Source organism: Camelus dromedarius, chromosome 4, assembly GCF_036321535.1.
Source record: "Camelus dromedarius isolate mCamDro1 chromosome 4, mCamDro1.pat, whole genome shotgun sequence".
Taxonomy (NCBI): Eukaryota; Metazoa; Chordata; class Mammalia; order Artiodactyla; family Camelidae; genus Camelus; species Camelus dromedarius.
Window position 1 is genome coordinate 36,153,052 of NC_087439.1, and position 25,027 is coordinate 36,178,078.

At 36.8% G+C, this 25,027-nt stretch overlaps 1 protein-coding gene across 13 annotated transcripts in view; it reads left to right on the plus strand.

Annotated features, from left to right (window-relative positions):
- PKP4 (plakophilin 4) overlaps positions 1–25,027 on the plus strand; it is a 210,150-nt gene that overhangs the window by 112,221 nt on the left and 72,902 nt on the right. For 11 of the 13 annotated variants that reach the window (XM_064484801.1, XM_064484802.1, XM_064484803.1 and 8 more), the window contains one exon: positions 24,404–24,438. The exons of 1 other annotated variant lie outside the window; for it this stretch is intronic. In XM_064484801.1, the coding sequence (XP_064340871.1) occupies positions 24,404–24,438 (35 nt within the window). Of the gene's footprint in view, positions 1–2,807; positions 2,829–24,403; positions 24,439–25,027 lie in introns of those variants that run through there. One more of the 13 variants, XM_064484811.1, reaches the window with a different exon arrangement.

A 25,027-nucleotide genomic window follows, 5' to 3' on the forward strand; every position in this document is an offset into this window, starting at 1 on the left:
TCTGTTGCTTGCACTTTTAAGCCTGGTTTGTTTACTCCTGAGTAGGTATGTGCCCATAGTTAACTTGTCTCTCCTTTGTTCCTAACATCATAATTGTTCTGCTTCTCAGTATCTTCTGTTACTTGTAGCCAAAAAGTCCTTCTTGGTGAATAGAATGCTTTCTGTAGTTTCTCTTTCCCAGCTGGTTGCTATGCATTTAAAATAGGAGACAGATAAGTTGTATTCTCATGAATTTTTTTTATCTCTGACTCTTAACAGTTGTGCATATTTTAGTTTTGTATGTTTAGTAAGGCATAAAACATACAAATAAGATCAAGAAACATTTTAAACACAGATATCAAATTATGTGATCATTTAAAAAATATCCAGGCAGGTTTTTTTTATAGGAAGAGAAATTATAAGCAATCTGTAAAATTATAAATCAAAAATTTCTAACTCTAGCTTTGTGCTACTCAATTATATAATTATCAAGGATGTTAAAATTGTCAAAACAAAAATTTAGTTTACTTTTATTCAGTATTTTTTAAAGGTTATTGATATCTTTAGCACCATAAAAAGCAATTCACAAACTTAATGCAGTATTGTATATTTCCAAAAAGTATGGACCAAAAGATTTTTTTCAAATATAATTTTGTATTATTAGAAAAATTAAATCAAGGTTTAAAGATTTCAGTTAGGACTTTCTTTCATTCTGGCAGTTTAGCCAACTAAACTAACATAAAACTTTTCTTAATAAACTCCTAGAAGTACTTGATATATCAATAATTCAAGTCAGTACTTGGAGGAAATGGCAAAGGAGAAAGGAAAATCCCTAGATACTAGAGATAGAGAACCGAAAGCTGGAGCCAGAAGCATTTGAGCTGCCAGGGCTGGAGGCCCTGACCCAGTCGAAGCCCCAAAAAGCACTAGTCTTAGGTTTAATACACCTGCAGGGACCAAAGTATGAGGCTTTATGTGTTCATGGTGGTACACTTGGACTTAGGAACACCGCGTTAAGCCATGACCCTCAAAGGACAACCCTCTGTGTGCACCACGTGTGGGTCTGGAGCCCAAATGTAACTGTGCATTATTCAGGAATCCCCAGCTGAGAAACTAACATCACCAAAGATGAACTCACAATCAGATAATAAAAAACTCAAGTTGAAAAAACTCAACGATGAGTGAGAATCAGCAAGCAGGAGAGTAGAATTTAAAACTTTAAGAACTTGATGTCATTGGAGAAAGTCTGACAGGTGTGCACAGGAAGAGAGGTACAAAGATGCTTATTGTACCATTATTTACAAAAGTAAAAAACTAGAATCAGTATAGAAATGGGAAATGAACTGTGGATAAGTAAACTCAAGAGCAGTTAAATAACTACATGTGTCAACATGGACACCTTTGCAAAATAGACAAGTGAAAACTATGTTACAAAAGGATAGATAGGTGGTTATCATTATGAACATTTCAAAATATACACAATACTGAATTTAAACAGTGTGTGAAATTATTTATGATTCAGTACATGTCTAATAAAAGTATAAAAACTGTTTTGGAATGACGTCAATTTAAGATAGTGGTACTTCTAGAAAGGAAGGGGAGGAGGAAGCTATCAGGAATTAGGCTTTGGCCAAATCTGTAACATTTTATTTAAGATTACCATTTGGAGCAAACATGACAAAAAATGTTAACATCTGTTAAGTGAGGGGGTTATTGATAACATGCATGACTGTTAGCTTATTTTTCTATACTTTTAAGTTTTAATATGTTGAATAATTTTATGGTTATATAGTCTGAATTAGCTAACTCTATAACTTTGTTAAAAATCTGCTAGTAAAATACATATTGTGAGTAATACTTACTATCAGTGATTTAGGGTTTTGTGTCTGGATCTCAGTGCCTGGCTTGGTGCCCGACGTGCACTGGGGCTCAGTCAGTGAGCATCCGGTGAATGAGTGGGTCCTGTAGAAATGGGAGCCAGGCTGACCCAAGAAGGAAGGAAAGTGTTTGCAGGGGCATGTGTGATCCCCACTGTGGCTGTACTAGAGCCCCAAGAGGCTTGTAGTGTCTCGGATGTGTCCTAAAAGAACCTAGAGGCTTATGAAATTGGAAAGGGAAAGCTGGTATTGGATTGTGGGGAACTAGGGAATGCTAAGCTTCACCCTCATTAGGTCTATAAAGGAGATCCGTTGAAACTTGTTGTTGGAGGCAGTCCTGATAGTGTAGGATGTGGGTCAGAGTGAAGAGAGGCCAGGCAGCAGGACAGGAGTCTAGTATGGAATGGAGCCATAACTGGAGTAAGGATGTGTCTATTCGGTGAACTCCAGTTGGAATGGTAATTGATCCACTTTTGTTGCCCTCCTCTCGTCTCACGTTAGGTTCTTATGTATTCTTTATCTTACTTTAATTTTTACTTTTTAAAAGTTGGATTATGATTGATTTACAATGTTGTGTTAGTTTCTGTTGTACAGCATAGTGATTCAGTTATACATATATCTATATTTTTCATATTCTTTTTCAGTCTAGGTTGTTACAAATTATTGAAATTAGTTCCCTGTGCTATATAGTAGGACCTTGTTTATCTGTTCTGTAAATAGTAGTTTGTATCTGCTAGTCCCAGACTCCCAATTTATACCGCCCTCCACCCTTTCTCACAAACACTGAAAACAAATTTATGGATTCTCATGTATTCTTCATACCTCTAAGTGCTAATCCTTTCTTACAGCCTTTCCCAGATTTCTCCAGGAAAGTCATCTCTCTTCTTCTGAACTTTCATGATTGTCCCTCTGTCCCTCCTTTGAGGTGGTAAGGCTCACCCACCCCCACAGCCCTGGCACAGTGTTCATTGAGTGAGTATTGAAACATAATTAAGCCCCGTGTGATCTGAGTTTCTCAAATAAGGATGCTTTACCATTAGGTGATCTACTTTTATCTCCGGGTTTCTATTCGCCCTCTCTCGTATCTGCCTTCTTCACACCTTTCAGTGTGATTTTCAGTGAACCTTAAAAAGACTGTTGACACATTTACTCTGTTCTGTGACCACGAGGTTTGCACACTGCCAGGAGCCCATTAGAAAATGGTGTTAGTGAAAGGAGCATAGGTTTTTATTCTGTCACTTTAGAGATCCCCCTAGTGTCTGTCAGTCTCCACCATCAGTCTTGGAACCAAAATCTAAAAATAGAGAAAAAGAGAAAATAGCTCCCAGACTCAAGCCCTCTTTCCTGTCAGCCATGTCTGATTAGCTCAAAGGAAATGAAAAGTATGGTCACTACTTACTGCCAGGAAGCTTCCTTTTGATTCAGGTCCTTCTTATGTGGAAGTGAGTTTAGTCAGCAGGATAGGGGATTTGAAAACGAGTTATCTTCCATATTGCTTGATTTAGATTCTGTGTCAGAGTTGGTAAGGTGATCGGCAAGATTTTCTTATTTTTCCCAGTCCAAATATAATCTCAAGCGATAATGAATGCTTTGATTTACTTTTTCAGTTGTCCGAAGTTTTTGCCATGTTGGCTTCACCCTGTGAATAAGGAGGAGGCAGTGGCATGAGGTCCTGTTTAATACGTGATTCTAATATTGTGCTAAATAGTATACTGTAGAGCCCTCTCCCAAATGGCTCTAAAATTCGGTTTCCTCACACTTGGAGTACCAAAGATGGATTTTTTTTAACCCGTGCCATGAGGTGTTCCCATTTTATAGTAGAAAAACTGGGCTTCTGCATGTAGTTATTTAGGAAGTGTCCTAAAAAGTGAGCTGCACAATTACCATTGGCAGTTCCCTTACAGTGTGCCTTCCTGAGAGCTTTAAAAATCTTAGTGATTAAAATGATTGCTAGGCTTTCTATTAATGACCCTTTGGAAGCCGTACTCTTCTAAACAAGATGTAATAAAAACCCATGTGTAATATGATTGTTCGTTTGTTTTATTGACTGCAGAAAAGCATTACTAACACAAGTAATAGCATAAGCAATATAAATATATAATGATCCTTAATCTGGAATTGATGGTGCTTGTATCCAAAAATGATATATTAGACCAAAAATAATCACTCCAACTTTGAGAAATCCTGAAGATGAGCTGTGGGATGAGTTAATAGCAAATTCACAGACTTTCTGCCTTTGTACCAAGTATGCTATAGTTATCTGTGCATTTAATAGTTATGTTTTAGTACTTGACCTGATTAAAGGTACACTGTGGAAATAATTAGTAAATTATTTCTTTTCTGCATTTATACTGAGTACAGTATGGTTATATATATTTAATTTTTACCTTATTTAAAATAGGCTATGGGATCAGTCAATAGAGAAGATACTGACTTTTGCATTTTTTGAGTATACTATAGTTTCTCTGCATTTAATATTTCATCTCATAGAAAATAGGCTGTGGAGTCAGTTTACTGAAAAGTTACAACCTTTCTGCATTTTACAGAGTACACTGTAGTTATCTATGTACTATTTTACCTCTCCAAATGTATTTGAAACATCTTTAGAAAATACAGAAACCAACAGTGGAGTGAGGGAATTAGGGCAAAGGGAAGACTAGAAAAATAAGATGGAGCCAAGGTTTAAATAGTTTACAAAATGTATGTTATTAATATTCCATGCATTACCTGCGAGTAGGGAGCCACTCTGGCTCTGAGTGTCCTAGTACCCATGCTAAAGAAAGAAACAGTAATGAATTACATGATTCAGTGTCTAGAAGACGAAAACAAACCAGGTTGCTCAGGAGGATTCACTGTTCCTGGGGCTGAGACTTGAGTGGTTTCTCTTGTGAGCTGTCATTGAGAGACCACTGCAAGATGAGGCAAACAGTGTCCCAGTAGTCTCTCTCTAACTTACAAAATCAGGCTCATAGTGTGCTTTCTTTGATTACTGAATGAAACATAAATGGATGGAAAAACAGCTTAGCTAAAATTCCCCCGGAGGCCCACTCTGTCTCTCCAGTTTGGCTGGAGGATAATATTTAGCATATGTATAGATGGATCAATTTCAGTTTTCCAGGCAAGCAGCATACCATGATGACTGTTTCTGTCCACAGAGCCTTTAGAGCATGGGTGGCAGTGGGTACTGAGATGTGACAGGTCCTGTGTTGCAGGTCACTGTGCCAGTGCGCATGCCTTAGCAACAGAAATGGTCCTCAGGGGACACTGACGTAGGTACAGCACATCCCAGGAGAATCTCATAGCACAGGCACCTCACAGGACAATAATGCCCTTTAAATCTCTTCATTCCCTTGGGCTAAGCAACAACCTTCAAGTCCAAATTTTGATGAATATAGAATTTATTCTTTTTCTCTTTGTAGTATCATCAGTGGGGTATTGTTTTCACCCTAGTCTACTTTATATTTCTCTGGATGGGGCTACAGCGAGGGGACTTACCCTCACCCTGGGACCACCCCTGCCCATCTATACTCCCAAGGGCATGGAAGGGGACAGGGGTGGCCAAAGCAGCATTCTAACTTGTTTTTTAACTGTGGAGCTACAGAATGCTCATTTAGACAATTTGTAAAGTTCAAGAAAGTATAAAGAGAAAAATCCATAGTTCTACCATTCAGAGATAACCACTTTATTTTTAGGTCCGGTTTATTGAAGTATAATTTACTTAACAGTAAAATTCACCCTTTGTGGCATACAGTTTTATGATTTCTGGCATTTGGACATTTAGTTACCTAACCACCATCATGATTGACATATAGAACGTTTCCATTAGCCCCCAGAAAGAGACAACCACTTTTAAAAGTTTGCTGCATTTCATGATCTTCAAAAAAGATTTTTTTAAATTTAAGTTTGAGATAATTCCCTCCAGCTAACTTTTTATCTTATTCCTAAATTCCCACTTTGATATGCTTGTTCTAACTTCTAATGGCTCTCACCTGCCTGAGGAATTCTCAGGGAGATAAGTAGCTTGGAGCTGCACCCAAGGGATGTTAATTTAGTAGTGGCTGGGAATCAGTACAGGCCGCCAGTGGCAACCTGCACTCTGTGAGTGGAGGCCTTGGCCAGGGGAACTACTTACTACAAGGCCAGCTCGGCTGTCAAGTGTACAGGGTATGGCCTGTGCTGTGTGTTTCATCCGAGCAGACAAATTACACCAGTGGTTCAGCTTGTTGGGTAACAAAACTGTGGAAGGAGAAGAAAATATACTTCAAATTGAAGAGTCAGTAAATATAAATTTGATCATCTCAGAATTCAAGAAATTATCTCTGAAATTTTATAGTACAGAAGTTTAAAACTGTTTCTGATAGCAGGCTTAGAGTCTGACCATTGCCCAGAAACAGAAACTTCACTTCTCATTTACTTCTAGATAAACAGTGGTTGGTAAAGAGAAAGTATTTCCTTGGGACACATAAAGTGGGTCTACATATTTTATCTTGTAAATAACGTGGCTCGTCTGCTCCTTAAGATGAAGCACTAAATTTTCATTTATATTGAAGTCAAAAAGAGGTACCTAAAAGGTGGACCTTTTAATAATTGTAGAAAAACACCGGTGGCAAGTTTTGGAATTAAAGTATAGTTTAAATTTTTTGTTTTGATTTTTTGCACATTGTTTTAAAATTTGTTTATGCCAGTTGGAAGCAGTTGGCCCCTTCACATTGTCTGTCCTTTAAAGGATTGCCATGGGTGTTAGGAAGTTACTCTAGACCCTGAGAAATACCCTGTCCATATGTATCCACTGAATGTGGGGGCAGGGAATGGGTGGCAATATTGAAATTAAATGACTTCACACTCTTCCTGAGATTATCTCTTTGTTTTCAGTTAGTTTGAAATTCTGCTAAAATAGAATTCTTTATGGTTTCAAAAAGGCCATACCATCTTGACAAATAGTCTTCTTATCTCCATTTAAGAAAAGAATTGTTATTTTTTAATGAAAAGATTTGATTCCCCACTACCATTCAGGCTTTTTTTTTTTTTTTTTTTTTTTTTTTTGCTTTTGCTTTATAGGATCATCTGGTAGTACCCATCAGGCTCCCATTGATACTATTAAAAACTCTGAAAATGGCTTAGGGCTGACAGTAGCAAAAAAGGCATTTTCATGGGTCAGGTCTTTTCTTCAGCACATATTTTTAAGTCATTGTGAAATACACTTCCTCAAATGGTACATCCTTTAAAAATGAAGTCTTTGAAAAGATGGAATGTTTGTGACTTGACATCTTATTGCTTATTTAATGTACCACTTCAGGAAGATGCTTGATAAAGTTCTGTCCCTTTGACCTTCAGTGTTCTCACCAGCCAAAACCTGAGGTTTTTAAATAATAGTTTTACTGAGATAAAGTTTACACACCATAAAATTCATACTTTTAAAGGGTATGATTCAGGATTTTTCAGTATATTCATAGAGCTGTACAGTCATCACCACTCTCATTTTAGAATATTTTCACCACCCCAAAAAGAAGCCTTCAATCCATTAGCACTCCTTCCCCATTCTTCCCTCCCTCCAGCCCCCCAAAACCACTAATCTATTTTCTGTCTCTGTGGATTTGCCCCTTCTGGACATTTCCTGTACATGGCATCATACAGTGTGTAGCCTTTTGTGACTGGCTTCTTTCACTTAGCATGATAATTTCAAGGTTCATCCATGTTATATAGCATGTATCAGTACTTCATCCCTTTTTATATCCAAATAATATTCCATTGTATGGATATACCACATTTTGCTTATTCCTTTATCACTTGATGGACATTTGGGTTGTTTCCACTTTTTGGCAATTGAGAATCGTGCTACTGTGTCTCAGGTTTTAAGAAGGGAAAATCCCAAGGGTTCTGTTTCAGGCATTCTTAGTTTAGAGGTATGGAGAGGCACTGGGAGTTGTAAAGATTCCCCTTAGCCTCTCTGTTCTTCCTCATATTCCTTACAAGGGCTTGCTTTCTTTTTTGTCTCCTTTGCTTTCTGTTACGGCAAGTCCTTGTATATTGCTGAGCTAGTTGAATTAGTTTTAAGTGCATAGTAGGTAAGCTATTTGGGAGCCCTCTGATGTTCATCAGAATATAGTTCAGCAAATTTCCTTTCTTAGTGTTGTATTTGGTCACTAGTGACTCTTAGTAGTCAAACAAACAAAAGCTGTCTTGAGTTCATTTGAAATTCAGACTAAATGAAGAATAAACTATTTGATATTTGAATGTGATTATCAGAAACCCTCTTTGGGATCTCTACAGCAAATATTTAATAAATGGGTGCACTTCTGAGCAAGTTTAGTAACACTGAATTTTTATGATACAACTCTCCTGTGTTAACACAGTAAGGAGTAACACATCTGAAAGATACAAATGAGTCTGTGGCTGACCTGCAGCTCTACACAAGTCACTTTCTGGAGCAGTTTACTCAAGCACAGTTCTTCCAAAAGGCATTTTAATTGTTACTTCTCATTGCCATTCCAGTCATAAGCCAGTTTCATCTGGGACATACAATTCCAAGTAGCAACTGTCTCTACACTTTTGAATTAAACTTACATAAACTAAGCCTTCTGTAGGGCGTGAGCCCAAGGTAATTCAACCAGTATCCCAGTAAGCTAAATTATTTTAACCTAAGAAGAGGCCAAGTAGTTTTCATAAATACTAGACCTAGAACATTATGCAAACAAAATGTTTTAATCATAGTGAATAAATATTTCAAAATGAATTAACTATTTCTTTAACTGAGCATTTTAAAATGTTAAGTTGGTGATATGGTTAGGAAGAACAATAAAAAGAGATCAAGTTCATACTTAATCAAAGTTTCAGATTAAGACTATTTTAATATATTTGGTTAAATATAGAGGCAGCCCACTGTATTAATTTTCCTAACTAATGAAGAGGAAAATAGTTTTAAAAATTCAGAAGCCCATGCATCTAAAATATATGTACCATGCCATTATTTAATTAACTTTTAAAGAACTGTTTTAATTTAAATAATATTATTTCATTTTCTTTCATTTTTCATAGTTCACATCCTATAATTACTATTCCTAAAATATTTAACAGTGATGAATTACTAAATCAATACAAGGATTATATTACTAGCCCCTGCTCTTAGTCATTAGGTTTTTTTTTAACCATGTGTATATATTGATAAATTATAATTTAAATAGGCCATATAGTTTATTTCATGATAGTTTTAGGAAAATTTACCTTTACTGCTTTATAGAAATTAATAACTGCTTTAACTCTGTATTTTCTTTTTTTTTTTTTTTTTTTCTTTTGGGGGGAGGGTAATTAGGTTTATTTATTTATTTTTAACTTATTTCTTTATTATTATTTTTTCATGGGGGTCCTGAGGATTGAACCCAGGACCTCGTGCATGCTAAGCGTGTATTATATTACTGAGCTATACTCTCCCCCCATCCTATATTTTCCTATTACAATTATTTTGTGTTTTTTAGTCTTTGTCTTGAGAAATGCCAAAAATACTAAAAAGTACAGAGAATAATATGAGAAAAATTCAGGTACTTACATCTCAGAATTGAAAAGTGTTGATAATTCATTATTTTGACTTTTTTATATAAAAAATATGTTAAACATATAATTCAAGACCTCTTTGCCCCATTCTCCCTTCCTAGTAGGTATTAGGTAGTATATAGTCTTACTTTGTATACTTTTATATAATATGTATACATCACATATACCCGTGGCCCATGTTTTGTGTTGCTTTTTTAACATACACAAGTGGTATAATCCATGTGTCAATATGCATCTTGATTCCTCTGCTCAATGTTTGAGCTCTATTCATATTGATATATGTAGATCTAGTTTAGCTTTTTAACTGCTGTTATATATTTATGCCATAGAAAAGTAAACTGTCCATTCCCCTATTGAAGAACATTTAAGTTCCACTTTTAAATATTTTAATTAAAGCAGTAGTGACCATCTTGGGACTTATCTCCTGGTTTACATGAGTAAGATTCTAGAAAAGGCATCATTAGAAGTAGAATATTTGGGGCATAATGAATGCACATTTTCAGTTTTTCTAGATCTTGCTGAATTACTTTCTCAGGTACCTCAACAATTGCACACTCTAAGCAGTGTGTGGAAAAGCTCCAGGTTTTTTGTCTCTCTCTGGCTCTCATTCTCTCTTTCTTGACCAACACTTAATATTAGGCAGGCTCTTTGAATTTTACCAGTCTAACGTTATCTCATTTTACTTTATATTTTCTTGATGACTAGTGAGATTGAGTAGCTTTTCATAGCCTAATGATCCACTTGCATTTCCTCTTTTATTCATATCCTTTGCCCATTTTTCTAATGGGTAATTTGGCTTACTCTTTTTGGTTCTGTCATTAGTTTTATTGTGCTGAAATAACTCTGGGATATATATCTTAAAACAGTACAGGCCTTAGTACATCACAACACAAAAGTACACTCTGTTAATCTATTTTTAGAATGAAAATCTTTAGTATTATGACAGATATGTAGGAGAAACAACCTCTTACATGATATATGATAGTGGTCCCCAAATTCTCCTAATCTGACCAAACAAATGATGCTGACATTCCTTTCTCTTTCTCTTTCCACATTTCCTTTAGTAACTCTGCATTTATTTTTTTCTGCAGATGTTTATGATGTCTTCTCTAAATTCACTCAGTAAATATTTCTGCCTTTGCTATCTTGTAGAAATACAAAGATACAAAAGCCTGGAATTTCCAATTTAGTAGAAGGGACCTTGCTAGTGTGTAACTATGATGAAGCACCCAAATATCAGCATAAAATATATGTCTATATTTTATTATTTTTAATTTTTGAAGAGTGCTGTATTGATCAGATTACATTGTCTGTCCTGGCTCTATCAAGGGAGGTCTTTGACTCTCATATCCTTAGGTAAAAATACTTTGTAACTCTCTTAGACAGGAGAAAACAATAGCTATTGAGCACCTATTACATAATACACACTTATGCTGATCAGTGCTCTGGTACCCATTATCTACTTACTATTCAGTAGGTTTTCCTTTTTGGTTTGTTTTGTGTTTTACTTTGCTTTGGTTTTCATTATTACAGTACACATGAATTTAACATTAAGATATTTTCTCCAAAGGATAGTGTTGTTCTATTGGTTTTTCCACTGGGGTGTCTGGAAATTGATCTGGAAAGACTTAGGCACTCCATTTACCTCCACGCTACCACCGCAGATAGACACAGTCTATGTAGAAACTGCTTGCTATATAAAGGCAACTATAAAACCCTTACCCCCCAGCCCTACTCCACTACCACTATTTTGTCTCTCCTTAATGGAAACTTTGGAGTGACAGCTATCTCTATTCTTGGTTGATCAGAGACATTACAAGAAGTCATGTAGATATTAATTCAAAGATTCTAGAAAACAGTCTTGAAAAACTTTGCCATTGATGTACTTTCTGCAGTTCATTATTTGGGGTAGGGGCGATTTACCATTCCTTCATCTAATGACTTTAATCATTATGATGAAATAAAGGAAAGTTGGTGTTAAGTTCACATTCTCATTACCATTTGGCAGGTTAAGGACACAGTGAAAGATGTGGGTGATGAGATGTTTCCTCAGCCCTTCAGAGACCTGCTGCTGTATACAGCTCTAAGCCAATGATGTATAGAAAAGGAAATTGGAAATGTGATTATCTACCTAAAAGTGAAAATTGTCCATTAGTGCATTTTCAGCAGTTAATCAGCTTGCCATAAAAATGAACATGGCATGTCTGCCAAGTGGAGGAAACACAACTGACAAGTTTGCCAGACTTTGTGGTGACTGAATTGTTATTATAGCTCTCCTCCCTGAGGCTTCACAATCTGTTTAATAACAAATCAATCTAATCTGTTTTTTACATAGATTTTTTTCTGCTCTGCTGTTGTCTTACTCCACAATTAAATAGGGGGTAAAACACGCTAAAACTGAAGAGGGAAAAAGCCTGTAGGCTACAGATTTTCACAGCTAAAAATCTTGTATTAAACAATTATACATTCTAACCACTGTCAAATAGTTTATTCGGTTTGCATTATTGGACTGCTTATAAGCCAGGGAGCAATGTCTTCAGGGTATATGTGTTCATTTCTTCTAGCCTTTAGCCTTTTTTTTTTAATTGGAAAAGAACAAATATCAGCCAGTTATTCTAGGATCCTATGATCTGTTGTTTCTGCTTCAAAATAAGTCAGTTAAAGGCTGTTCTACCCCCAACTTTAGTTACATTATCAGTAGCAAGGCTCTTTGAGCCATAGAGAAAATTCAGGTAAAATTATCAACCATCATATAAGAACTGGGGCTTAGGAAGTACAAACTACAAATTTATATCTATTTCCTGAGCAATATTAGCAAAATACTTTTCAGTAAAGACTATTTGCAAATAGTAATATTGTATTCTTTATGAACATAAATACAGAGGTAGAAACTGTACTATTGACCAGAATAGTACATTAAGAACAAGTTTAGAAGTTAAAATCTTGGCTGAGTTTTTGGATTTTGGGGGTTTTCTTGCAACCACTGACAAAATAATGTACCTAGATCAATGATCATCAGTGGCTGCGCAAATTATTAGCTGAAAAGATGATGGGAAACTTTACAGTGAATGGATCATGCTGACAGCACCTGAACTCACTGATCCATCTTATGTTCTACAGAAGACAGAAATTACAGCTTTCGGATGTGATGCAATGGGAATTGCAAACCATCACCTATGACAGATTCTTGCCCCTAAATTGCTCAACCATCTAGCTAAAAGTACCAGTTCATAGGAGATCAGAGACAGAGGAACATGTTAAATGACATTGTGCTCATCTGTTAGTTAGATCTAGTCTGTTGAGAATTCTGCAGGGCAAGTGAAATCATTTCAAACAGGAAAAAAAAAAATAAGGGAGGGCAAAACTAGGCATAAAAAGAATTTTTTAAAGACACAGCAACCAAATGCAATGTGTAGACCTTGTTTTGGTCTTGATTCAAATAATTATTTTAAAAAATTCAGACAGGAACTTTGAGTGCTGGCTGGATATTTGTTGATCTGTAGAATTTTACTGGTAATTTTTTTAGGTGTGATAATGTTATTGTGGTTATGGGCTTTTAAAAGTATGTATTTTAGAGAGACATCTAAAGTATTTATTACTGAAGTGATAAGATATCTGAGACTTGCTTCAAAATTATCTAGTAATGCAGAGAAAATAGTGGGCAAATTTATAGATGAAATAAGTGTGACCACCACATGTTCCCTTTTTTTTTATTGTTGGAGCTGGTAATGAAAACATATGGGGTTCGTTACACTATTTTGTTTTATATGTATGTAAGCATGTGTGTTTTAAATGTTGCATAGCAAAAAGTTTAAATGTTAAGTGATTGGGCTCTTAATTTTCTGACTGAAATTATGGTTAAAACTTAATTGCTTCATTTTTAGGATAGTCATAATTCTTAAAATTTTAGTGATGGATGTTTTCTTCATTAGTTTAAATGAAGAGTATGTAAGTTAAATTAGACTATGAATCTACACAATATGTGCCGTATACTTCATACTGCCTTTTCTATCAATAATGTTGGCTCATTGTGGCAATTAATGGGATAGGGAGCAAAGGGGAAAGAAAGATAAAGCAGGTCAGCCACTTCATCTGTCATGATGTGAACCATCATTCCTCTTTTCATTCATATTTCTTAAAAGGAGAGTGCTGGATATTGAAACAAGGAATTTAACACAGGCTGGTCCAGCCATTTCCCTTGTCTGTGTGCCGTGGAGGGCCTGCTCCATACTGAGCAGTGCTTATGGGTCACCCATTAGGTACCAAGAATGCTGTCCTAAGAGACTCTGTTTTCCGGTGTCATCATTGTCTTTCATTCTCATTCATTCTAACAGGCGGTTTTCTGTTTTATTCCCCTATTCAGTAGTTTGGAAACCGTGTACACTTATGTGTGAGGGATAAGAGAGAAGAGGTTAAGTAGGGGGTTGTGGGACAAATTAGGGATCCGAGAGAGCTTTCAGGGGAGATTTGGAGTGTTCTAGAACTGCTTTGCTGGGTCCTGTAAGTCTTACTACCTAGAAGCCCAGCATATGCTCTGCCAGATGTTGGCTGTGTCCTTTTGTGTCCATTCTTCTTCCTGGGCAGTTATTGATGATGCTGGGTCAGTACTCTGTCCCACGTATGTGAATCCATTCCTCCTTCAGCACTGAAACAGCTGTTTATGGTGCTTGTCCACGAATCGAGAGCTGACAATGCTGTTCCAGTGAGAAGCATAATTTTTTCCAAAGCAAAGCAGAAGTTTAAGAAGTATATCATGTTCTTCCTTTTTACACTCATAATGAAAAAAAAAAGTTTCCTTAGAAATAAAGAAAGTTAATTATTTATAAAAATTTTAAAATGCAGTTTTCTTCTAGGTCATCAGTGGGCAGAAAGTGAGTATCATTCTTTAGACACACACCAAATTTGATAGTGTCTTTGCATGAGTATCAGAGAATGGTATGTGAATAAATCATCTGCTTTTGAGTGCCTAAACAGGATAAATAATCAGGGTGGTACAAGTTTAATTTAACATTTAGTTTTATAACACCTTAAAATTCCTTTTAGGTAAATTTTTATATAGGCTTTTTAAAGCATTTTAAATTCTACATATTCAGAATGAAATTGTATATATCATAAACAAAGCTATGTGTAATGACAGATTTTAAAGGTTTGGGATTCTAGCCAGTGTATCTCTGCACATGTTTACGGCCTAGTCCCACGTTAACTCTGTGCTCAGTCTCACGTAGCACAAGTAGAAAAACAGGCCCTTGCTCTGCTCCTTACCAGTGCCAGCTTTCCTTAAAAATGTAAGATTCGATTTGTTTTATACATTTCTCAAAAGAATGTATTTGTGAATGCTCTTTCTTTTCTCACTTTAAATTAAAAAAAATTTTCCCCCTTTCTGTTTCCTTGCCTCTGAAGGAATTTGAGAGAACAGAAAGGAGAGAAACAGTAGCATTTTGTAGACCATCAACACAAATAATTCATAGTAGCCCATCCATTTCAAAGCTTGACTCTTTGCCTAAATAGGATCCTTCGTTATAGCAGAATACTTAGGAAAGAGAGTTCGGTGTTTTTAGCCATTTTACTATTTTCATCTCAGTTGCTTTCACTCTTTCAAATGTCAGCTGAAATGTTAGAAAACCTTCTCTTCTGATTTCTGCTTTTACTGGTTGGAACACCTGTTGTGGAGTGGTCTTAAACAGAAGTCATGCTTCTTGTATAATTTATGGAAACACCAGAGGGAACTGTTTGTCTCCTTTTTGTCTAGTACTACATTCTTTTTGATCTTCCCCTTCCCCTGTGGTCCTCTGGATCTTTTATTCATAGATGCAGAGCACTTACACAAAATGCTTTTGTCAAGGAATATTTAACATCTTCTGAAATGTGTTCACCTCTAGTCCCTGTGAAAGTTGCTGGAGTTGTTTAAAGGGCTAATTTGGTATGCCCTGTGCCTTTAATGTTTTTGCTGTGCAGAAAGCCATAATTTTCTCTTGAAGAGACTGGTTGTAATATTATGTCTTTTTATCTTACCTTTTCCTGGAATTCATTTTAAGCAGATGTTAAAAGGGTCCAAAAATATGGTAAAGTAGCATGAGGGAAAACTGGAATGAAGAATTGAGGAAGCAAGGATAAGAACCAAATAGAGTCGGTAATGAGACCAAAAATGGCCCCCACCGTGCTCAGGTAGACATTTTAAAGACTGAAATTGTAAAGGCACATTCTGAGAGCATGGCCAGTTTTTTCACGTAAAGTGTTGCTGAGAGGAGATATGTGGGTCAGACTGTAAGTTCCCGTGTTCCATGGAGCAGCAGACCTGCCTTCCTGCAGCCCTCATGCCTGCTCCTTCTGTTGGTCACCCAGGTGTTTGCCCCATAGGCACAGGTGGATCGGCACAAATCTACCCCACAAGTGGAAGGGGATTCGGGCTCATGTCCCGTTGCTGATGGGTCAGGAGCAGCTGCATCCTACGTTAAGGACATCACTTTTAACTCAAGTGCCCTCTCTTTCCCCTAATCTCAGTATCACCGTCAAATCATATAAATAATTGTAAGAAGAGATCCTTTGCCCTGTCTCATTTGTTGTGCCTTGCTTAGTTCTGATTATACGCATATACCAATTTCAGGGGCAATTTAAAACCATAACACACAGAAAGAATAGTAAACTACAATTATGAGCATGTTGTCGTGGTTTCACTTTTCCTGACTGCTGATATCCAGTGGCCCTTTGGTAGGAAGGAAATCAATCTCCATCCAATAGAAAATGTTCTGTGGTCTGCTAGCATGATAAAGAGAACACAGAAGGGAGCCTCAGTCTTGAAAAATTGCGAATTTGAATGAAGAGCTTTTGGTTTTGGTTTTGTTGAGATTAATTGTGAATAGACAATAAGTAGATTTGGGAGAGGCTCCCCAAAATGTAGCTGAGTACTACAAAGGATTGCTTTCTGAGTGTTACTGCCAAGATATCCTTATAGTCTGTAGGCTAGTGCTTTTTCAGACTGGCGTTCTCAGAGCCCCTTAGGGATGCTAATGTGGTGGGTGGGGATAGCTGTCTGCCGTCCAGCTGCTCTCCTCTGCCCCAGCCGGGCAAAGCAGTTACCTTCACTGTCTGTTCTACATGTTTGCCTTCTTGTCTCTGCCTTACTGAAATAGCTGCGTGGGAAAATAGCTATCCATACTTGGCCTGGGAAGAATAATCGTGATGTATTGTCTAATTTTTGTCTAATTGCCCTAGTTCTGGCAGTAAGACAGAGGTCGGATCTCTCTTTAATGTAAAGGATTTATTTCCTGGTTAATTCTTATCTTTTTTTTTTTTTTAGGGTTTTGTTGTTGTTGAGGGGGAGGTAGTTAGGTTTATTTATTTATTTACTTTTTTTAGAGGAGGTAGAGGGGACTGAACCCAGGACCTTGTGCATGGTAAGCATGTGCTCTACCACTCTCCCCCTCTAAATTCTTATCTAACTGAAAGTGAGAGATCAGGTCCTTGTTTCTCAAACACAGGAAAAACAAAACTAGTTTTAACCTAACAGTTACCTACTAGAAGGTGGTCTGAGTTCCTGAAACATCAGAAAATGGTTTATGGCATTAGAGAGCCCTCGATTCCATCTCAGGCTGCTAGACCCCACTTCTCACCATGCTGATGATGAGTATAAAATGAGCTCAAGGGCAGTCTTGTTGAGATCAGGTTGAGGGGAAATTTGACCTGCTTACATGGTGAATGTTTTAAGATCTGCAGCTTCCACAGGTTTTATCTTCAAAAAATGGCCTTCTCAAGCATAAATTCAAGAGCACTCAAGAACAGTAAGGCCCAGAATGAACTTTCCCTAGCTGAGAACTCACAAAAAACTAATGGAATATTTTACAAACGCATTAAGAGAAACTGAACAAAGTGCTCAGTGTACTAATTAAAAGGGACGTCATAGCAATACTAGATACCATACTTTAAGTCTTATTTGATTTGTATAATGTTATTGCTGTATCATAATTGAAGATTTAATTATAATTAATGAAGATGTAGAAATTTAAGTGTTAGGTAGAATGGACTAGTCAGCTAAGGGAATTTTTATTTTAATTTATCTGGTAGCACTCCAAAAAGAGACTAAAACTTGAGAATCATTAATTATTTTGCCAGATTCCTGGTGGAGAAAATCCTAGGTGCATAAGAGGGAATCTAGAGTGACTGGCAGCTGTGGAGCCCAGCTTTCATACGGAAGAAGATTCTGAAGCAGTTCATTAAAAAGCAATTTGTAATACCTAGAGGATAACAAGGTGTTAGGTAATTTCGATATGACTTAATTGCCTCAAAATAAAAACCCAAACAAACCAATGTTCCTTTTTCTTTTTTAACTAAGAGATGGACCTTGTAATCAATTTTAAAAGCTGATTTATCAATATTAGAGCAATGGGTTACAAAGGAAATTTTAACAAAAGAGTTGTCAGAAGTTTTCTCCCAATGGATTTAGAGTCCAGAATACCTACACCTTTGCTAATGGAATAACTTCAATTAGTAGAATAATAAAGCCCACCAATAACAGATGGAGATGTTGAAAGGTAATTTTTAAACTGAGGCAACCACAAATTGAAAATAAGACAGTAATGAATTTGTAGAGAAGGGGGAAAATGTAGTTTGCTATTTCTTTAAGTTACTGAGATTTCATCTATAAGCATGTGGTTGTTCTTGAATTCAAGAGTTAACATGTGCAGAAGAAATACCAGAACTTTTGTGTGTAACTCAGAACTTATGATCAGAGCTCAAAATAGCAAAACTAATGAGAAGATCAAGAGTAAAAAGTCAGACCAGCAAAGTACCAATGCATCTTTAAAAATATTAATAAGACTAATGCACATATAATCAATGAGAATTCATCTGTTAATTACTTCTGTTCAGGAAAGGAAGATCACCTAAGAATCATTTAACAAATTATGAAACACTATGCTGTAACAGTGAAAATACATAGATTATGTAATGCTACTAAATTGGAGTGGTTTAAACAACCACTGGAAGAGACTGTCATCATACAAAGGGGAGACATGATATGTCAGGTGTACTTGCACGTGTATGACTGTGATGTTGATGGTCTCTCAACTGGCTGATTCCTAGCACTTCACAATTTTTGAGCTGTAGGAGTTGAAGCAAACTCTAGAATATAACAATACATTTCATATTGCTGTGTACTTCTTCCCCCAGAGGCTGCGGTTCCAAATTCCACCTGGGTTGTCCCAATACCAATTTAATAGGAGAGTAGGAGAGCTTGGTCTTGTGTTTTGTTTTGGAAAACAGCTGTTTTGGGTTGCTAGAGAGTCTTGAATGCTTCTTCAGTCACAACACTGCTGGATCCAGCAGAGCGAGTACTCTCTTACAGGCTTCTGGCTTTCAGATCAAACTTTCAAAAGTTTCTTGACATCTTCTTGCCATGGAAGGACACGTGATCCAATGGGGGGGGGGTTCACACAGTGTAATGAGTAATTGCAAGACAACTGTGAGCACTTTGCCTCTTCTCCCCATTATATGCCAGCCTCTAACACTGTCTGGCACTCAGTGGTTGATCAACACATATTTTTTGAATGGAGTCATGTAATATGTACAATAAACATCTTTTCTATAAAATGTTCAAAGAGCTAAAAACAAGGTGGGGAATCTGACTCCTTCATAGAATGATTGAAACAGTTTATAAAATAACGTAGGATTAGCCTTAATAAAGAACAACCCACAGTTAAGTTCAGCTATCATTTACTTAGCATCCTGCTCAGTGCTGGTTGGACGCAGATAGAATTGAGATGCTGCCTTTACCCCCAAGAAGGCTATAGTCTGGTAGTGGAAACAGGTAAACAAATAACTGTAGTTACAGTCATATGAAAAACAAAAATCGAGATAGATTATTGGATTCATTCTTGACAGAAAGGAAGAAGTGATCAACTTTCATCAAGCTAATTCTTGAAGGATGATTGATGTTCATCAGAGAGAACACTGTACAGGGTGTGTAGTCTAGACAGTGGTAAGTGTTCATGCTCTATTCATAAATAAAAGTTTCTAGAATACTTTGTTCCAGTGATACCTGTCCATTAATACTAAGTGAAATTCAGTTTGCTATTGACCATGCTTAATTGTTTTAACTATTAAGGTTTCTATATCTATATACACGTGTGTGTATGTGTGTACATATATGTGTGTATAGAATTTCTTAACACAGTGATTTTATTAAAAATAAAACAAAGTGGAATAATGACAGTAACCTGGACTTACTAGTGATAGAAAGAACCCCATCTAGACCAGGAGAAGGTAAGGGAAATGACATGGTGAAGTTACCACGTAGCTCCATCAGATTCTCCACTGCGCCTCGCCTGCTGTTTCCCTCCTGCCGTCCGCTAAAGCAGACTGGAGCACATCAGACACAGTAGAATCAGGAGGAGTTTGAGTACTGACTTGATTAAGTAGACTATTTTTGAAAGATACTCCTATTATTAAGTGACAGAAAGTGAAGGTAAACACTGTTAGAGTGTTCCATTTCATGGATATATACCATCTGTATTGTTAACATGGTGCCACATAGACCTTTCTGGGATTTGTGTAATTCTGAGTTTCCATACTGTGTTCCTACACGTTCTCCCCTCAAAATAGCACTGGAAGCGTGAAACAGCCTGGTATGTGAGGAAACTGCGAGTAATTAGAAGTGCCTTGAATGTAGGTTTGTGTGGGAAAGGGTGAGCCAGGAGGAGCCAGGTGGTGGAGGGCCTTCTGTGCCATACTGAGATGTTTGAACCTGTGCCTTACTACTGAAGGTGCTGGAAACTTACTCTGTGTGGATCTGTTGTGCGTTAGCATCAGGAGAATGATTTTCAGCTCTGAGTGTTTGAAGCATCACTGTAACAGCAGCCTGGGAGGGAGCCTGAAGGGATGAGAATTCAAAGCCAGGCAGACAAGTTAGGAGAGGGACTGAAGGATTAATTCAGCCAGAAGACGCTGAGAAGACGAAGGCCTGAGCTATGTCCTTGGTCATCAGGATGAATCCAGAAGGTGTGTTTTGAGTGACTGCCACATGCCAGATACTGTGTGGTTTCTGGGGGTGTCTCTGTGAATAAGACAGACTTTCCTGCCCTCATGGAGCTTACACACTAGTGTGGGGGGCGGTGGGGTAGACAATAAAATATCTCCATGTTCTTCAAATTGAGTGACTCAGTGGTAAAGATTAAATGGGAGGTCATTTGGGGAAAAAAAGAGTTTCAGCGTGTTGAGTACAAAATGTGTTCTATCCAGTATGCACTTGGAAATACGGGTCAAGAGTTAAGGAGTGAGGGTGGGGAGCATATAGCTTAGTGGTCCCCAGTACCTCAAATAAATAAATAAATAAATAAATAAGTGCAATTACAAATAAATAAATAAACCTAATCCCACCTTCCCCCCAAGAAAGAGTTAAGGAGTGAGGTTTTAGCTTTTTTCAGAAGGCCTGTTTTTATTTGTTTTCGGTCATAAAACATCAGTCAGGACTTTAACTACAAACAGAATCCTCTCTGACTTGTGTAAGTAGAAAAGGAACTTATCAGAAGCTTTTTGGTATCAACTTGCAAAATCTCTAGGAAGGTCAGAGAGCCACATTCTGAGTAGGGGTCTCCAGGAACAGTGCCGGCTGCCACTGCCGGGTCTCCCACAAATGTCCCCCTCTATGCCACTGTCACCCCTCATCTGCCTTCTGGTAGACCCTTGGTCACTGGCCGGCTCCCTGGCTGCAGAGGAGTGTGAACTGGCTAGTTTTCTCACTCATAATATGGGAAAATATCAAAATAAGGGGGGGTTTCAAAGACAGTCATAACTATTCAACAAAGATATTTTTGCCTCCATTTACGTCTGTGCATGAAAAAGAATGTAATTTCTTAAGTGAATAGAATTTTACAATGATTTTACTGCATTTTTGATGTACTATTATGATGAAGGCCTGATATCTTCCTTAAAACAAAACTAATATCTTTCACATTAAAATGAATTGCCTTGATTTATTAATTTGCTAGTGAACTTGCTTTTAATTGTTCACTGTCTAATCAGACAGTCCCAAATTGATGAATGGATTTCATTCTAGAAGGTTGTTGATAATTAAGTTATTGGAAATTGTGAGTGCATCTTCCCACTGAAACAGAGTTATGGATGATTTTCCATTCTTGTATTTTTAAATGTTTCATATTCCAGTGGAAGCATCTTTGGGTGGGACATGAAAGTGGATGGGATGGAGCCAGTCGTGGGCACAGGACCTGTGGACACGTTGTAGACATTCAGTGAAAGTTGGGGCAGTGTTTTCTAGGAGTAGAGGGTTGGAGGGAGAGAGGGAAGACGGAATATGCCCGTGTCTAACGTAGAGCTGCCTCTCATTTTATTGTTCCAATAAAAGTGACTTAAAACATTCAGTGACTTAAAACAGCTTTTCCAAACTGCATGTATTTACTGTCTGCTCCCTGAATCCCAGAGTGGTGAACAGTTTGAGAATCATATAAAGTAAGTGGTTCAAAAGGAAATAGACCTGTTCTGAATAACATATAATGACCAGTTATTACACAGAATTGTGGGATTAGTGTGAAGGTAATTGGGCTGAATATATAGTCTTTAAAATATACCATGGAATTTGTTGCTTCTTTTTAGTGCTCAGTATTAACTTGTTTTCCCAGTGATTTTTATTGTTCGCCTGCAATAGAGTAGGGAAAAATAATTTTAACTGAGGCTTCCCTTTGCTTTCAACTAGGAATGCCTTATTGTGTTGTGATGACTGAAGGTCTTTTCAATAGCCAAAATGCTGTTTGCCTGATTGTTATACAATGAGGCTACTGGAATTTCCTACCTAGAGTGGGCGGAGAATGATTTGACCTGTTTGAACAAAGTAGTAAGTAATAATTAACATACAGCTGATCTTCAGAACAGTAAAGAACTCAGTGTTGCTTTTTCACAATTTGTGTTACAACAAGATATATTAAGCATCCTCTGTGTGCCAAGCTATATGTTGGGCACTTGACCTAGAGAGTTGGACACAACAGCTGCAGCCCTCACTCAGTTTGAGCACTTAACATGAATTGTATTCTGTGATCTATAATTTCAAGAGTAAATAATCTTGTAACGGTATTTCATTAAGGTTTATGTAAATTTCAAACTCAGAAGATAATAGACTTTATCCTTCCCAACAAACCTGAGGTATATTAAATATTTCTGGTTGGCAGTTTGGTTTACCATGTATTTTAATATTGACCAAAAATATGAACATGTTGATAGGAACACAGTTGGGTAATCCCTCGGTGCTTAGAAAATTAACTGAGGTAATAGAACTAAATAATAAAAACATATTCAAGAGAAACAGAAATTCAGTCCAGGGGACCCCTTTTGAAGTCACAAGAATGTGACTGCATACCTTCAGGAGCAAGACAAAGGCGCCCTTGTTGATATTTGACCAAATTTTCATCTTTTTCCTCCCCCCTCAGTCAGTCATTTTGAAACCAGTTGGGGGTACATCAGGTAAAGAACATCACCTCACTGGGTGCTGAGGATGAGCATTAACTGATTGACTCCATTCACGGGAGCCTGCCCCCTGCTTGCAGCTCAAGCCCCTTCAAGGTCCCGGAATGTGAACTGATGTGCCTCTGGTGACAAAGAGGCAAATCACAGACAAAATTGAAAGTTTGGGAGCTCCTACTGAATCTGGAGTTTTTAAGCAGTCAGAATTTAATTAACCACTCACTGACTTGGAAAATATCAATGGGTTAACAAGAAGTTAAAATCTGACAACTACAGCACTGAGAGGATTGTTCCTTTCTTTAATTTACAGTGTTTCTAAGCCCAAAGTCACATACCTTTTCCTTAAATTGAATAAACACTCCCAAAATACTTCAATATGTTCAATATGTGGTTTGTTTTGATTTCCAAAAAAAAAAAACAAAAAAACAAGTACAGATGTTTGAAAAGAAAAAAAATCCTATTAGTTGTACTCCACAGAAATAGCTGGTAGCACTTTGGTTTTTGTTTTTCTCCACTTCTTCCTGGGGATATTGTATGTGTGTATGTGTATATGTGTATAAGTGTGTGTACTTGGTGCAAAAATGGGATCACAAGCTGTTCTACCATATAGCACAGTGGGGAGAAGCCCTGGCTTTGAAATCAAACCATCCTAGGTTTGAATCCCAGCTCTTCCAGTTACTAGCATAAAAGGCTTTGGCCAGTTTTTTAATCTGTACAATAAAGACGATAATGATACATCTGTCATAAGGTTGTTGCGAATAATATAAAGGAGATAATACATGTGAGGTACTTACTCTAGTATTTAACAAATACTTAATAATCCAGCCTCTTGTTCCTGTGTCTACCACACTGTCCCCTCAGCATGATGCTATCTTGTATTTCTTGTATTTTTTGAGGGGGAGCAGGAAGGTACAGGTATGTTTTTATGCACAAATTTATTTAATTAGTACTCTGTAAATGAAGAAAAATATGTAGTTAAAATTTTCTCCTGGCTTGTAAAACCTTATACTTTGATATAAAGTCTTATGATATTTGAATTTGATAAGGTAACATCCTATTCAAACTAAACCCGTTAATGTACGTGTGTATTATAGCGTCTACGGCTTCTTTTGAAGATGAGTAAATTGAATGAACTTCTTGACAGCCTTTTAGGTTCTTTTCAGTGTATATGTTGTACAATGTATAATAAATATGTTGTTTTCATCTGTATGTAGTTTTCATATTAATTTTCCCACATAAAGCACCATGTCACAGTTAGTTGTGTGTTCTATTTATCTTAGCCAACGAGAATCATATGTCACTTTATAACTTGCATTAATTTCCAAGTAGTAATACAGTTTTGTCCCAGATTGATGTGGAAGCTTAAATACTATCTAAAAATTAACTTAGAACAGTAGTTTTAAATTTCATTTGTGGTTTTTATACTTTAATATAATTAAATATGAAAATTAAATGTTTATATGCAAAACAGATCCACAGTTAAGTTTTATGACAAAGGATGTAAATGTTACCTTTTTTTCCTTCTTTTTCTCTAGCTCAACTGAGAAGTCATTTCCTTGGAGATCAACAGGTACGAGTTTTGAATCATATAAAAAATCTTTCTTATGTTTTGCACAGACCAAAAAAAAAAAGCCTGCTTTCTTAATTCACTACCTCGTGGTGAAACCAGCCAGGCAAAACCTTTAATAGTGACAATATCGAGATACTTTGCTTTGAAGTAGTACTTCTTAATACACTTGATTTTTCTTTAAGTACTTGAGTAGATTTGTATACATCAGCTGTAGAGAAGTTAAAGCATTGGACGTTAACATTTTTATTATTACCTCAATATCTGAATTTTTTTTTATTGTTAAGAAGCACAGGGATGCCCTCACAAAGGTTTTTATATAATCTGGGCAAGTTGGCTAATCAGTTGTGTAAGTCAAGGTCTTTCGTTTCACAGTGTTTCTCACACTCAAGAGTTGCCTGAAGTGTTCATTTTCTTTATGTATCCAAGTGTGGATTATCTGGTATCTTCTAATACAGTCTGGAAGTTTCTCATGCAATTTATCTTTTTACCCTAAATTCACCTCCTTTAAAGGATGAATTACATTAAAGACAGTGCCTGCCATTTTTACGGATATTTGATGTCTTCATACTTAGTCCTCATTCATTAAAGT